This window comes from Wasmannia auropunctata, unplaced genomic scaffold, assembly GCF_000956235.1.
Source record: "Wasmannia auropunctata unplaced genomic scaffold, wasmannia.A_1.0 LD336101.1, whole genome shotgun sequence".
NCBI classification, from domain to species: domain Eukaryota; kingdom Metazoa; phylum Arthropoda; class Insecta; order Hymenoptera; family Formicidae; genus Wasmannia; species Wasmannia auropunctata.
The window spans coordinates 2753146-2764335 of record NW_012026789.1 but is presented as its reverse complement, the minus strand read 5'-3'; the positions used below and the strand labels follow the sequence as shown (position 1 = coordinate 2764335).

The 11190-nt window shown below is 33.0% G+C and overlaps 2 protein-coding genes across 2 annotated transcripts; one reads left to right on the top strand and one right to left on the bottom strand.

The window, feature by feature from the left end:
• LOC105459188 (TATA box-binding protein-like protein 1) lies at positions 1 to 7446 on the bottom strand. The gene is made up of 5 exons (XM_011704997.1): positions 7279 to 7446; positions 5131 to 5481; positions 3776 to 4026; positions 3470 to 3564; positions 1 to 3025 (listed from the first exon to the last, which is right to left on the bottom strand). The coding sequence occupies exons 2-5, from the start codon at positions 5467 to 5469 to the stop codon at positions 2787 to 2789; spliced, it is 924 nt and encodes a 307-aa protein (XP_011703299.1). The 5' UTR covers positions 5470 to 5481; positions 7279 to 7446; the 3' UTR covers positions 1 to 2786.
• A 741-nt stretch (positions 7447 to 8187) lies between these two features.
• Positions 8188 to 11190, top strand: LOC105461270. Its single transcript, XM_011707766.1, has 4 exons — positions 8188 to 8256; positions 9673 to 9783; positions 10456 to 10589; positions 10694 to 11190. The coding sequence occupies exons 1-4, from the start codon at positions 8188 to 8190 to the stop codon at positions 10734 to 10736; spliced, it is 357 nt and encodes a 118-aa protein (XP_011706068.1). The 3' UTR covers positions 10737 to 11190.

Genomic DNA, 11190 nt, shown 5'->3' with positions numbered 1-11190 from the left:
TTAAATATATGATAGAATTTATTTTTGTCATTACACTTCGACAATGTCTTATCATTCAACTTTTCTCATTCGCTTAAACTTTAACTCTTATGATTAATAACGCAAAGAATAGCATTTATTTCCAATAATGTAAACAAAATGTGCTAAGTTGTGTCACGTACTCATTAGTGGATTTAGTCTTACACTTTCTGATTCAATACACTAAGGGCAGTGACTTCAGCTTAAATCGTAAAAAATTTGTTCAGTGTAAAAACAATATATACATTATGAAAATTATGAAACTCCGCTTCAACTAATTTTAACGAATAATGTATGTCATATGGCACGAACAGATTAATCATTTAATAAAATATCGGCCATACCTTATCGTATTTTCTTGTACTTAATGTAATGATAAGATATTCATATGATATTCACATATTAATTTTTCTATTAATTTTTCCTATTAATTAACGATTTACGCAAATCTTTAATAATTTTTCTATATATTCTCATGTACCAATATATTGCTTTTCTTCAGCTAATCACAAAACAAAAAGGTTAAATTTCGTATATACGTGAATAATTGCGAAGTATAAGAAAGACAACGTATTTTATATTATACCCTCAGTGTAATGTTTTGCACAATATCCGATATACATCTTTACATAAAAAACCCAGTTCTAAAAATACAATTAATTAGATTTGCAAAGTCGTGTAAAAATATTTCTTTTCATGAAAATATTTTATGAATGGACAAAATAAACATCGTCGTAGGCTGTTCAGATGATACTCCAAGTTTTTTCAGAAAATTAATGCTTATGAAAATGACATGATTCAAATGCGCTTAATATCATAAGGATACTGCAAGTGATAAATAAATACTTTCAATGTGTATGTATTAATGTGTATGTGATGACTAATACAAAAAAAACAAAACTAACACTATAACAGGTCCTATCGCATTATTTATGTCTTTGTTGCAGATTCTAGAATATGCAATTCCAGTCAGTTATATATATGTATATATAAGTCGAAAATAAATATCTCAGTGAACACAATACATTCGTTTCGTACGTTTAAACTTGTGATTTTAAGAAGTACTTTTCGTAAAACACCGACGCAATGAATTAAAATTGCTATACAAATAATAGTTTGTCACAGTTCTAAATTAATGTCACGATTCTGGCTTTATGATTATATTTACGTAATTAAAATAAACTCTATTGTAATACGTGAATCCGAATTCATGAATACTGCAAACCAGACTACATCCTTTTATGTAATAATAGATATTTTAAAACCAAATTTAACATTTAACGTTTACATCCACAAAAAAAACAGCCCGTATTCGCCCAAACAATGCAAATAATCTTGTCTATTTCGTAAAATTTTGATATGTTTAAAACTAAAAAGAATACTAAATTTTGTTATAATACGTATAACAAAATATTGAAACGAAAGGATTTAGTTCACTTTTGATTGATTATATAAAAAATGAATGCATATTTATTTAATTTTCTTACTCATCGTACGCTTATGCTATTAGTATAATTTTCTATGTAGATTTACTATAGTATTTAACAAATGTAGCCGTATTTACATGTGTGTTTATAGTAGTTAAACAATTCCTACAAATATCTCGTATAGAAAATTTTGTGAATATAAACATATAAAATAATATTTGTACACTTAAGACATACCAAGAGATATTGAATGTAGGAATATAATAATAAACTATAGGATACATAACTCTTTTCAGTAAGAGAAGTTATTTGAGCGAGAACGAGCTGCTGGCAGTACGGATTTATATTAGTTGGTATGCATTTTGTAGAACAGAATCCAAATTACAAAATAAAATATTTTGATCTCGATGAAAAAAAATACTTTCTATAAAATATTTAGGAAACTAAAATATTTTCGGACACGTTTCAATCGATTATGAGAACTGTAAAAGCTAATCGTTACAACGGATAAAGTCGTGTGTACATAATCTTGATCACTTTGTCTTAAATTTTGAACATCTATCTTTGGCACAATATGTTAATTAAGCAAAACTATCAATTATCATTAAATTGAAAATAATAAAAATAAATGGAAACGTAAAAGTACAGGCTACAATTCACAATATGCATAAATATATGCATGTACGTATACACATATGTGAACAATGTGCACTTTTTTTTTATAAACCTGTACTAATCCAAAGAAGCACGTTATATAAGTTTTGCCTAATGATAAATAAACTTCAAAAAAATTAATCATTTCTCTTCTATAATTATAAATGTGTGTTCTACGCATATTTATACATACATACGCATACATGCTCGTGTATGTGTATATACATACATGTAGATGTTGACGATAGCATCTACTTATGCGAAGTTATATTAATATAAGTATATAAATACAAATATAAATATATATGTATTCTCATATTTACATTTGCAATGCACGTAGTGCATTACACATTACACATATATCTATTTTGTATTTATAATGCGATATTGCTAACAAAAGTAACTATTTAGGATATCATTTTTTCAAGATGATCAGTTCATTTGATGTGTACTTGATAATGATGCCCCTGTGTATGTCTGTATACATAAGTGCATTTATGTATCTATTTTTTTTATCCCTAACATTCACACATTTGTCGATGCACTATAGTGGAAACGAATTTACGCTTCACTTCACTTTTAGCAATAACACTTTTGTACATAGAGCAGTACGCATCTATTATATTGAAAGAACGAGATATAGACAACAGTTTCACATTTAACAGTAGAGCGATAAAATAAAACAGATCAGTTCGAACTGCCATCACTTCCCACTTCGTCAAGTGGATCTTCTGCGTCGGAGATCATACTTTCATATGAGAAATCGGGCTCATCTTCTAGGAACTCATCCCGTTTTCTTTTCAAGCCTAATTTGCGTTTCTTCGTTGACAACGCAAGTTCGTCCTCAGGCGATCGTTCCTTGCGGAACTCGTAGACTAGTGGATAAATATGTTCAATTGCTGCTTGGACTGAAGCAACGTTAGGTGCTGTAACATAATACACAACCATTATACAGTTATATGATACTTATGTGCGTTAATTTATTCGTTAAACAAGAACATAAAAATATATCTTAATATTTGTAATTTAAAAACAAAAATTTTTAATGTTTAACTTTTCATAATATATTCAATGTTTTTTTTCGATTTAATTAAGACTTTCAATATTACATTATAAAATCAAAACTTAAGATATGTTATGTAAATATTTATTAGCAAAGAAAATTGATTTATTTCGATACAATAAAAAAAATTCGTATTTTCTGTGTATTTCTAATATGATTTTATATGATCAAGGAGATACACAGAGATAAAATTTTAAATAAAAATTTAATAAAATAAAGCTTCAAAATATATAATGTTTAAAATAATAAAATAATGTATCAAAACAGAACAAATGTTTCTATAATAAAACATATAATTAATACCAACCTGTTACAGTAACACTTCCTGTAGAAAATATCTTCAGAGTAGCTTTTGGTTCTTTTAGCTTATATGTAACACCAGGGTGTAATTCAGGTTCATAACTGTAAATCACAAAAAATATTTATATAATTATCATTCATTCATATATTTATATATCATTATTAACTAACGCATTAATAATGTTAATTTTTTAAATTTATTATATTAAATGAGAAAAATACTCTAAATATTGGTAAGTTAATTGAAGTTTTTTTTTTAAATTGAAATAATATTCATAGTATTCATTATAATTGTTTATTTTCATATACTTACTCAGCGTGTTCTTTATGATGCACCGAAAATGATGTTATTTTGATAGCAAATGGCATACAACAAGTGCCTAATACATTGACCACCCTATAATTATTGAATTTCACTTTGAATCCTAGTTTTTCAAGACAGCGGGCAAATCTGCGTGCAGCAGTTTTTGCTTCATCTTCACTGGTTGCACCAGTGCACGTTACTTTACCAGATGACCAGATAGATGCTGTCGTGTATGGTTTCCTTAATTTCATCGTTATCATCTAAAAATATCATAAATAAACGTTTACATTTTAAATTATATATATATATACATTCATTAAATGTATACTTATAAAGTTAAAAATAATTATAAAAAAGCCTATTATCGTGCAATCAAAAATTTTTATTTACAAACTAAAATTATAGTACTGCAAACAATAATAAACAATAATAATAGAGTACGCAAATTTACAGATTTTCTCTTATCATGATCTATAATTAATCATATTTCAAACTTAAAAAAATTATTGTTCTGAAAAATTTTTATTGCTTTGTTCTTCAATTTTTAATAATAATCTTTAATATTTTTTATTATAGAAAATCAATGAGAAATGCTTATATATGAATATACATCACGTATCAAAGATTTATTACAACTGTTGTAATTTAATATGTATAAGAGTGCTGAGTCTAGAAAAAATGTTTCAAGAAACAGACGTCGATTTCTAAGAAGTACCAGAGCAATCAAATAATCATTTTTCAAAAGAGACAATGCAATGTTATCTTTTATTTAGAGACCAATTTTTCTAATATAAAATAAAATATGTGACTCAAAATAAATTCTGTAAAATAAAGATAAATTAGATTTAAAATCCAATAATGTAAACTATTTTTTAAAATTTAATTTTTTCTTTCTAGATATTGGCTTTTAACTACATAGCAATAATTTTTTTTTATGTATTGGAGTAGCTTATTACTAGAGTAATTATCAAGCAAAATATATGAATTTGATTCTCAAAGTTTTACCACTTCATGTCTATTATAATACTGTGAATTTTGAGTGGAAAAATATTTTGCTGTGATAAAAAGCAAAGTACTCGAAACTTTAATCCCAAAGTAATTAACACAGATAACAATATTGTTTTGTTTTGGAAACAGAAACTTTCAAACAATAACAATAAATATGATAAATTAATTTAATGTTTCATAGCGAAGATTAGGCTTACAATGCTATTTGATAAAAATTGTAACAAACTACTAAAAAAATAAAGAGCTACATAAGACTAACGCTTGGAAGCTTTGATTTATCGAATTACGATGTAATAGAAAAGGAAGAATAATTATTTCCTATTGAGAATGCAAGTATAAAAATTATCAACACATACCCCATTTTCTCTTCTGTATTCAACATTCGATCCATGGAGCGCTATTTCTCGTAAGTTCAAGTGACACCTTACACTAAAGCTGCAAACTACATTGTTAATAACAATATCAAGCTCTGGAGGTTCTTCGTGGGGCTCTTCGTGAGGTTGTTTATTAGTCTCTTCTTGAGGTACTTCGGCATGATCCACGTAAGGTTGAAGTTGATCATCAAACAATCTATTGTCTTTTCCTTCCGTACAGGAGTTTGCATTGTCTAAATTATTAACATCCTTCACATGATTCAGTGATTTATTTGTTAACGGTTTCATGCCATTCTCCTGTAGTTGCATAGCAGTTGCCATAATATTGTTTCCCTGCAACACATAATTAAATTAAAATTACATAATTTTTATACTTATATTGTGCTCATTCAAATTTTCTCAGATTTTAATACATGAAATATTTTTAGATGTAATGTTTCAATTATTATTTAATATATTTAAAGCAAGAAAAATTTCCTTTTATTACAATAATTTTTACAATTAAACGGTGACATAAAATGTAATAAATAACTTTTATTTATACATAATAATTATTTATACATAATAATGGCTAATGTACAATTTTACATTTTTATTAAAAAAAATCATCAATTAAAAATTAAACATTTTATAATGTACATGTTAAATGTTAAAATTATTATATGTAAAATGTTAAAATTATTTAAAATAAATTCAAAAATAATTACAAAGGCTACAAGAATAAATTAAATATTATCAAATACGAATAAAATGCCTACATAAGCTGCTGCAGTTTTAGATGCATAAATCAATACATTTTACAATGAGTAAAAAATGTACCTGTTTAACAATTTCATACACAATGCAAATTGAATTTCAGTTTGTAAAATGTTGTATTGATTCAAGCAGCGGCTCATGTAGGCATTTTATTCGACATATTTGATTTAAAATTATTTTTAATATTAAGTCACTATATTTTATAATCTTAATAATCTAAATTTTAATCTTTGGATATGTTAACAAGTTAACAAATCAAATTTTTATTAAAATATATACAACACACGTCTTACTTATGTATCTATGAAAAATTAAATATGTAATAAAGCTCTACTATTAATTTATATCTCTAGAATTTAATTTGCATGAAGTAATATCTGTTTTTAATACTGCACAATTCATACAAAATATTCAATTCCCTCAATATTCAAATAATTTATACAAAAACTGTGACATTTTATTTTCTTAAATTATTCTAAAATATTCTAGAGATAGAAAATATTCTTTACATAAATAAAGTATACATTATGAAAATATATATAATTGTAGAAATAAAATGGCTAATCATCAGCTATTTCTAGCAACTTTTAATAATAGTAACTGCTAACTTATTTATCAAACTATAGATTTCTCTCTAGCAAAAGTGCAGAATATGATTCAAATGGTGCTTGAAGAAGATACAGCAATAACAGAGTCCACATTTAATGATAGTTGCCAATAATGTAACGATCTAATTCATATGAGACTCGTGCCAAGATTTATGCAAAATGTAGTATAAATTATACGTGGACTGAAATGAATTGTTTGACTTTAATCGTCGCACAAGTAACGTTCGTTTACGATCCCTTCGTACGCGGAAACTCGACTGGCAAGTAACGGAACGCGGTGTGAACGATCGGTTGAAATCGGCAGAATCATCCGCTCGGCAAGATAGCGGTCGGGCGATATTCGCGGTTTGTACTCGACGGACCGACATCGAGGCAAGACGTGTGTGCGACCGTGGCAACCGACCGATCCTCGACGAGGCAGGAATCGCGCGGATCGCGAGGGAGAGGACCGAGCGGATGCTGGGGGGGACGTTACGATGCGCGCTCGTGCTGCATCCGCACGTGGGAAGAGGGGCCCCCTCGTTCGCGCATCGCGAGACGGGAACAACACACACGAGGTCACGGCTCGACGTCGAGGCGCCGACGTCGGCGAGCATCGCGTTGAAATGCCCAGCGAGAATCGACGAGCGGCGCCGGGAAAGAGGCACGAACCGTCTCGCGGGGCACCCTCCGAGAACGTACCGCGAGCGAGACACTCGCCGAGAGGGTGCTCACCGAGTACTCGCGGGCGGACGAAGGTACCCGAGCGGGCGGACGGACAACTTACGGATTCCGCTATGCCAGGCGACCGTAATTCGTCGCGCGCAGATCAAGGGTAACGTCTTTGTTGACAAGTGCCAGCGGAACGCAGAGTTAGCTTAACAACTATTGCCATTGTTCTCAGCCATATTCGCTAGACTGACGACTACTGGCGACCCAAGCGGCCAACTGACGATCGCGGGACCTCGCGATACAAAGATAGCCAAGTCGCAACTGCGAATCAAATCGTGAATGTAAGTATGTTCGAATAACATTTGGCGCTTGATTCCCATTAAAGGTCGTTTTCATAAAACGCCTGGGAAAAACTGATAACGAATTCGGCAGCTTGCACTAGTGCGCACTGAGTGCAAACTTTTTCAGTGCCGCACATTCGATCAATGCCCTCTGCCCTAGAGTCCTAGATTATCAGAGAAGCGCGACCGGTGTTACGAGTCCTGATTGGACTCGCAAATGGCCAATCATAAGATTGATTTATCGCTATTATAAATGGCTGCCGAATAAATCAATCTTATGATTGGCCATTCGACGCCATTTTTAATATTTTCTAGTACTTTTGCGATACTGCCATAAGCCGGTCGCGCTTCTCTGATAATCTAGGACTCTAAAGGCGGCTAGATCAATGAGGGCGAATTCACAGAACTCGCACTGGTAGCAAGACAAGCAGAAAGCAAAAACTATTAACTACCAACGCGAGTTGTGATTGGCTTCTGCTTTTCTGTTTTCCGCTTTTCTGTCAAGGTGTGAATTCGCCCTGAGAATCTTGTGTAAAAGCGGGAGCACAGACTTTTGCATAACGCTGCATACATAAGAAAATCAACCAATCAGATTATGAAATGAAGGACTCTGATTGGTTGATTTTTTTATGCATTATGTTTTGTGCGTTATGCAAAAGTCTGTGTTCCCGGCTTAAATCAGTATGACGATTTTATGCTGGCTGCTCATTGGTCTAGCCCATGGATCTAAGAATCTATGGATGGAGCGCAAGGCAATTCGGTTGTTTAATCTGCAGTAAGGGGGGTGTAGTGCTGTCTCTTTCTCGGATAGGACCCCATCGAGTGTTTTCGTTGTATACCCGATGATTCCTGAAAGATTAGATATTTGCTAACTTTAAAGTACGGATGTGTGTGTGTGCGCACGTGTGTAAAAATTGGTACAAAACTTCTTAAAAAATTACAAAATGCTGAAAACGCGACGCTCAAAACCTCGAAATGCTCTTTTTAGCGTTTTCGAGTATCTTCGGATCGTTCGGACGTCTTCGGTTAATTTCGTTACCAAGTCGATGGGGTCTTCTTGTAGAAAGAGACGACAAGCGGATAAAAGAGGAGAGCGCTCTCATTCCCCTTACCGCAAATTTGGCAAACCCCTTGTCAATGAATTCACTCTACGCTGCATCCATTGATTCTTAGATCCATGGTCTAGCCAGAAATAGCCCCGGAACGTAATTGTTTTAATGAGCGCAAGAAATTAAACACTCTTATTATTAATTATCGAAGACGTTCGCAAGCCTCGACACGTGGTCGTTTAAATGAGCGCGAGAAATATAACAATCTTATTTTTAATACCAAAGACGTATGTACGCAATCGCCGGCACATGGTCGTTTAAGAGGATGCTGAAAGATCGGGAATTACCGACATTTGCATTCTAATGGATAACACCGAAACGATTAATTTAAAAACGCTTTTACAGGATTGAAATAGACATAAAATGTCACCGCGCTAGGTATATATGAATAGTAAAAACGAAAAAATATCCAAAAATTACTTTTTTTGGGGTATCATAACCTATTTTAATTTATCATAACCTATATTATCTTTTGCGCGCATCGGATTACTTGCACGAATAATACAAGATCTTTTGAGCTACGATTAGAAGCATAGAAAAAAAGTTGTTCATTAGAATACAATTTGTGGTAATTCGTACTTGGCTAAAGTAAAGACAGCAAAAATTGCGTCTGGTAGTAAGTGCCGGATTTTCCAAGAGATGGCACTTCAATAAGTTAAATAAAGACATTTCACGTGTTTGAGTGAGACCAGAAGATATTGTAAGAAGTTCATTTAGAGATACCACTGATGCAGACACTGAAGAGTCTGCTTTATCGACCTTGTACAAATTTGGCCGACCTTTCAGCATCCTCTTAAATGGACGTGAGAAATTTTATTTTTAATTATCAAAAACTTTCACGAGACCCGGCACGAGATCGCTTAAATAGGCGCGAGAAATTTAACAATCTTGTTTTTAATTATCAAAAACGTTCGCGAGCCCCGAAACATGGTCGTTTAAGACCTACATTGTTTCTGACGACGAATTTTACCGACGGTGGATTTTTATCGACGCACTGGATGGAATCGCGCTTCGCGGAAAATCCGTCGTGTGGCGCACATCGCGCAGTCGCCATCTTAGAGTCGCGTTGTTTTGAAGCAGCTCCGGCCCGGTCCGCGCTGCTCGCGTTTCACCGACCTTTTCGCATCGAAAAATCATGTCGCGCTTGTAGCAAGAGTACATCCCGAGAAGGTATCCACATAAAGTATCGACGTAAAGTATAATTTAGATTGTAAGATGCTAGATGAACTGTTCCTCGACGAGCAATTCTCGACGCGGCATAGCGACGAAGATCATGAGTGCGAGGATGTCGCCGCGTCGTTCCGTGTCAGCTCTTTGATTTAGAAATTTAAATTTGCGCTTGAAGCGGAATGCCGATAGCAGCGAGTTGGAGAGGCAGCGAGAAGTTCAATGTACAAGTGCGCATAGCAAATTGTTTTTTTTTAATAATTTTTAGATTTTACGCGTGCATAAATGGCCCTTCGCGCCGCATCGAGCTCGCGAGGCATCGCGCGTCGGCGTAAGTTAGCTGCCGCGTCGCTGTACGATTTTTCCGCTCGTACAAAAATTTGCAGCACGACGACACGTTTTCGGAAATATCTCAAATTTAGTGTTGAAGAATAGAACATATAAACGCGGGATGGCTGTTTTCGCGAGGAGAATCGATTTTGGTGTGTGAATCTTCCGTCGCGCGATGGCTCGGGCATCGGTGCGAAGTTGCCGTTTGCGTTCGCTACGTTCTCGTTCGTTATTTGCAAGTGTATCGCGCAATACACGCGAGAGAAATATATCGGGAATGTTGAATTCAGTATCGATCGATCGATCGCACTACAAGGATGTAATTGAGGATTTTTGCGATCGCAGGATCGCCGTAAGCCAGACATTAGCAGCAAATCATCCCCGTTGGAGACTTACGAGAGGATAAGCGGAAGGATCATCTCGTTATCCCTATCGTTCCCGAAAGATATCGTGGCGATGAGAGGGAATTGCTGGACAAGGTATTGCCTGGACATGGTATTGGCTGAACGATCATTGCGACGCTAAGGTAAGTGATAGCGTTCGGAGTTTCTCTACGATATTTTTTAATTTTTATGCGCTCCAGTTCGCCCAGGATCAAGTTAAAAATGATCCATTTTGCCATCTAGAAGAAAATGATATCTTCCTAAAAAAACATATAGAAAGAAAACGCAGATTGATATTTATTGTACATGAAATTTTTTTGTATTAAATTCTTACAGTCAGCAAAAATACCTTATGTAAATTTTGTTTTATTATAAAAATTTTTAATTTAACTATTACTCGAAAATACTACAAAATAATACTCAATATAAAATAACTATGACGAACGATAGCTTTCGGTATTCGTTACAAAAAATTTATCAAATTTAACAAAGAATATTCTGTTCTATATGTTGTTCTATTTATTACTGTTCGATTGTGAACCACCCCGTGTAATGTATACCGCGCACACTTTATTATTCTTCTCCGCGTTACAAAGTATTTTACAATTTATTCTAAGCAAGACTTAACAAAGAATTGTCATTATATTTATACAGAGTGTATTTTTATTTATAACATTATTTTATTAAGAATACTCCT

What these genes read in the sequence shown, in the direction of transcription:
- LOC105461270 (XM_011707766.1), top strand. Translation starts at nt 8,188, where the DNA reads ATGACGATTTTATGCTGGCTGCTCATTGGTCTAGCCCATGGATCTAAG. An exon ending in CAAGAGTACATCCCGAGAAG is followed by an intron (nt 9,784 to 10,455) that starts GTATCCACATAA and finishes TTGCGATCGCAG; the next exon opens with GATCGCCGTAAGCCAGACAT. An exon ending in AGAGGGAATTGCTGGACAAG is followed by an intron (nt 10,590 to 10,693) that starts GTATTGCCTGGA and finishes TATGCGCTCCAG; the next exon opens with TTCGCCCAGGATCAAGTTAA.
- LOC105459188 (XM_011704997.1), bottom strand. Translation starts at nt 5,469, where the DNA reads ATGGCAACTGCTATGCAACTACAGGAGAATGGCATGAAACCGTTAACA. An exon ending in CATCATAAAGAACACGCTGA is followed by an intron (nt 3,565 to 3,775) that starts GTAAGTATATGA and finishes TGTGATTTACAG; the next exon opens with TTATGAACCTGAATTACACC. An exon ending in AGGAAGTGTTACTGTAACAG is followed by an intron (nt 3,026 to 3,469) that starts GTTGGTATTAAT and finishes ATTATGTTACAG; the next exon opens with CACCTAACGTTGCTTCAGTC.